Genomic DNA, 3,778 nt, shown 5'->3' with positions numbered 1-3,778 from the left:
GGATGCTCGAAGTATAAGGTATGATTTATTTGACGTTTGTATTATGTGGAAGTGTTTTTGAGAATCGATTGTTGTTTATACAGAGTGGTGCTGAAGAGGGTGGTTGCAACTACTTCAAATGGTTCAATGATGTTGTGGAAGAGGAAAGGGGGAAATGCTTGAAGTGTGAAGGAAACAAAGAAAGTTCGGTGCACAGTGAAGAAATGGATAGTTATAAGAAAATTTTAGTTAAGTTTGAGAAATATTTGTTGGTTGTTCAGAACTGGATGAAGGTGTTGATATTTTTGGTTTTTCTTTTATGTGTAATAAATACAATTTGCGTATCAATGTTGATGAGAATGGGCTGATGGGTTGTAACCGTGTTGTACTTTTCTTCCATTTCAATGAAAGTCAGACTTCTTACTAGTTAAAACTTTATTTTTGTTATGAAATGTGATGAGTCTAAAAAAATGTTTGCATATCTGAGGTGTTTTTAGGAGTCTGTGGACGAGCGTCTTTTTTGTCGCTGAGGGAGCGTTCTCTAATGCGTACACAGTGGACGAGCGTCTTTTTTGTCGCTGAGGGAGCGTTCTCTAATGCGTACACAGTGGACGAGCGTCCACAGTCGACGAGCGTGCTCTTATCACTTGGCCAGCGTCCTCTCGAGTGTCCATAGTGGACGAGCGTCTTTTTTGTCGCTGAGGGAGCGTTCTCTAATGCGTACACAGTGGACAAGCGTCCACAGTGGACGAGCGTCCACAGTGGACGAGCGTGCTCTTATCGCTTGGCCAGCGTCCTCTCGAGTGTCCACAGTGGACGAGCGTCTTTTTTGTCGCTGAGGGAGCGTTCTTTAATGCGTACACAGTGGACGAGCGTCCACAGTGGACGAGCGTGCTCTTATTTACAAAACAAGACATAAAAATTATTTACAAAAGAAGACAAAAAAAGAGGATTTAACATCAAAATTAGCATTATCAGCTGTGTAATTAACATAAGATAACCAAAGTACTGTCTAATACAAAAAGAGCACGAAGTTGCTGTCTAATACAAAGAGACATTAAAAAATACATTAAAGTTGTTCATTTATCCCCTTAAACTGCAGCTTCTTCTTCATTTGATGATGGGATGTTTGGTTGAGTTGATGGGGTACTTTGTTGTGTTTGTTGTGCTTTGGTGCAAGAAGTCCTGTTGTGGCCGAGTTCCTTACAAATGCCACATCTTTTCTTTAAACCACCCTTCCTCATTCTTTTGTCATCCTTCACCAACTCCCATTGCTCCAACCTTCGCTTCTTCTTTGGTCTTCCAGGCAAAGTTCTTTTTGGTGGAGGGAGAACATCTTCATATGTGGTAATCTCCCACATATTGTTACCATTTATTGGATAGATAATTGAAGAGTATGTTTCTTCATATGTTGACTTCCTAAAGCAACATGGAATGAATTCCTCTGCATCAAGATTTAGGAATTTCATAGCAGCTAACGAGTGGCAACATGGTATGGCAGTGATTTCCCACTTCTTGCATGTACACAAATTTTCATCTAAATTGACTACAAATTTGTCACCGGCTTGGGACACATGGCGAACTTCAAAAATCTTGTTTGCTGACCAGCTGTAAAATCAAAACAAGAAACACATTATAATCATAAACCACTAACACATTTTAAAACAAATCATAAGTGAACAAACCTCATTCTTACCACGGTATCCAATATTTAGTTAACTGAGACTCCTTCTTTAGTCTACTCTTGATTTTTGGACAAATGTTCCCAGAAAGTGATTGACTTTTTGTCCTGTTAGTTGCCCATCTCTTCATCAAGTAAAGCCGGATTTCCTCCATCATGGTTACGATTGGCTTAGACCTTGTATGCACCATTACACTATTGAAAGCCTCCGACAAGTTGTTAACCAAAGTATCACACTGAGCCTTGCTGCTAAATCTTGATCTTGACCAGTACCTACAACATATATATGTTCATCAATGTTACTGTGAATATTTGGCAGATTTTTAAGAATAGAAATTTAAATACAAACCTGGGAGGGATTTTTAACAAGTATTTGAAAGCCTCATCGTTAAGCTGTTTAATATTTCTCATTTCTGCTTCCCATGCTTGTGGATGGGTTGCTGTAGCTGCCTTCCACATCAAACGCTTGAGTTGTTTTCCAGGGAATTTCTTTCTAAAATTAGCGTATAAGTGCCTAACACAGAAACGTTGATAAACTCCAGGCACTACTTCTTGTACAGCTTGTAGTAGTCCCTGTTGAATCAAATTATGACAGTGTTGTTAGAGATATGATTTCAACCTCAAAGATAATTAACATAATCGGGGAATAGGTCATGTGCATTACCTTTTGCTGGTCCGACATGAATGTAAATGATGAACTTACTTCCTCCCCACCGAGATCTTCAACCAGAAATTGGAGGAACCATTTCCAAGTATCCTTGTTCTCTACTTCGACCACGGCATACGCAAGAGGTAACATTTGATCATTTGCGTCTCTACCAACAGCAGTTAACATTTCACCACCATACTTTCCTTTCAGAAAAGCACCATCCAACCCAATTATTGGCCTGCAGGACACAAAACTATCCTTGCAGGCCTTTAGACATGTATAAAACCTCATAAAACTGATTCCATCCACATTCTCTTGAACTTTGACTTTTACTGTGGATCCTGGATTACGAGCTAAAACCTCATTGGCATAATCATAAATCCTTCTATATTGGTCTTTGAAAGACCCATCAACATTGTCTGAAGCAATGGCCTTTGCCCTATAAGCCATACATCTAGATACACCTACATTCCATTTTCGATTTATCTTCTCACGAATTTCCTTTCCCTTTACTTGTGGATTTTCTCTAACAGTTTTTTCCAACCTTTTACTGAGCCATTTTGCATTAACTAATCTTAATTTGTGCTCTCTACTACATCTGTGGTCATCAACAATAGTCCTTAATTGCCACGTATGAATGGCTTCCATATAAGCACAATATGCCATCCAGGGGCACTCTCCTTTAGCACCCATACATTTTACCCTCATTCTCTTCTTATCATTTTTAATATATTTAATATTTCTGCCATTTTCTATTGCATATGTTTTAATGGCATCCACAAAGTCTTCCTTCTTAGCAAAATAAGTTCCCACATCCCATTTATAATCTACCATTGTCTTAGGCATGCAGAAGGTTACAAACTTCCCATAACCCTCCTCTTCATCATCTTCTGCTTCACTTTCTGCTCCACTGTCTAATTCATCAGATTTCCATTCATCATCGGACAAACTGTCAGAGCGGCTGCAGCGGAATGGTTAGCGTGGGATAACAAACCAAGAGGGGGGTGAATTGGTTCTTACTAAAATCGTGTGCCTTAAAAATTTCTACTCAATTAAACTTACTTAGCAAATAATAAAGACAATAAAATAGAGTAAGGTTGAGAGAAATTTGCACAGTTGATTTTATCCTGGTTCGGATCTTACCAATCCTACGTCCAGTCGCTTATCTCAAAAACAAGATAAACACTTCACTAATCACAAAACTATTACAAACTACAATCACACAGATACAATTTGTAAAAGTTTAGAAAACACCTCTCTTGAAGCCACAAGAGATGAAACAACACCTCCTTTGAATCTTCACAAAGGATGAAACACTTCCTCCGAATACTTCACGAAGGATGAATTCCTCTTCCAAACACTTCCTTAGATGCACCAAGGATGAACCAGCTATTCCTCTATCACCGTAGCAGTATTTCACCAACTCTACAGACAGAGTTTCCTTAGCTGAGCAAGAGCACACAATTTCT

The 3,778-nt window shown here is 38.9% G+C and overlaps 1 protein-coding gene across 1 annotated transcript; it reads right to left on the bottom strand.

Annotated features, from left to right (window-relative positions):
• Nucleotides 1–960: 960 nt before the first annotated feature.
• On the bottom strand, nt 961–2,128 carry LOC108327594 (uncharacterized). The gene is made up of 3 exons (XM_052869580.1): nt 2,010–2,128; nt 1,676–1,933; nt 961–1,587 (listed from the first exon to the last, which is right to left on the bottom strand). Exons 1-3 carry the CDS (start codon nt 2,117–2,119, stop codon nt 1,071–1,073), a joined length of 885 nt encoding a protein of 294 aa, XP_052725540.1. The 5' UTR covers nt 2,120–2,128; the 3' UTR covers nt 961–1,070.
• Between the last annotated feature and the right edge of the window lie 1,650 nt (nt 2,129–3,778).

This window comes from Vigna angularis, chromosome 10 (genome assembly GCF_016808095.1).
Source record: "Vigna angularis cultivar LongXiaoDou No.4 chromosome 10, ASM1680809v1, whole genome shotgun sequence".
Lineage (NCBI taxonomy): Eukaryota > Viridiplantae > Streptophyta > Magnoliopsida > Fabales > Fabaceae > Vigna > Vigna angularis.
This window is presented reverse-complemented; position numbering and strand designations above follow the sequence as displayed.

Bases quoted from the DNA above. Each gene is read 5' to 3' on its own strand.
- LOC108327594 (XM_052869580.1), bottom strand. From the start codon at position 2,119: ATGTGGAAGGCAGCTACAGCAACCCATCCACAAGCATGGGAAGCAGAA. The intron at 1,934-2,009 runs GTTTGTATTTAA...TATATGTTGTAG, and splicing joins TTGTTAAAAATCCCTCCCAG to GTACTGGTCAAGATCAAGAT. The intron at 1,588-1,675 runs GTAAGAATGAGG...TTGATTTTACAG, and splicing joins ACTAAATATTGGATACCGTG to CTGGTCAGCAAACAAGATTT.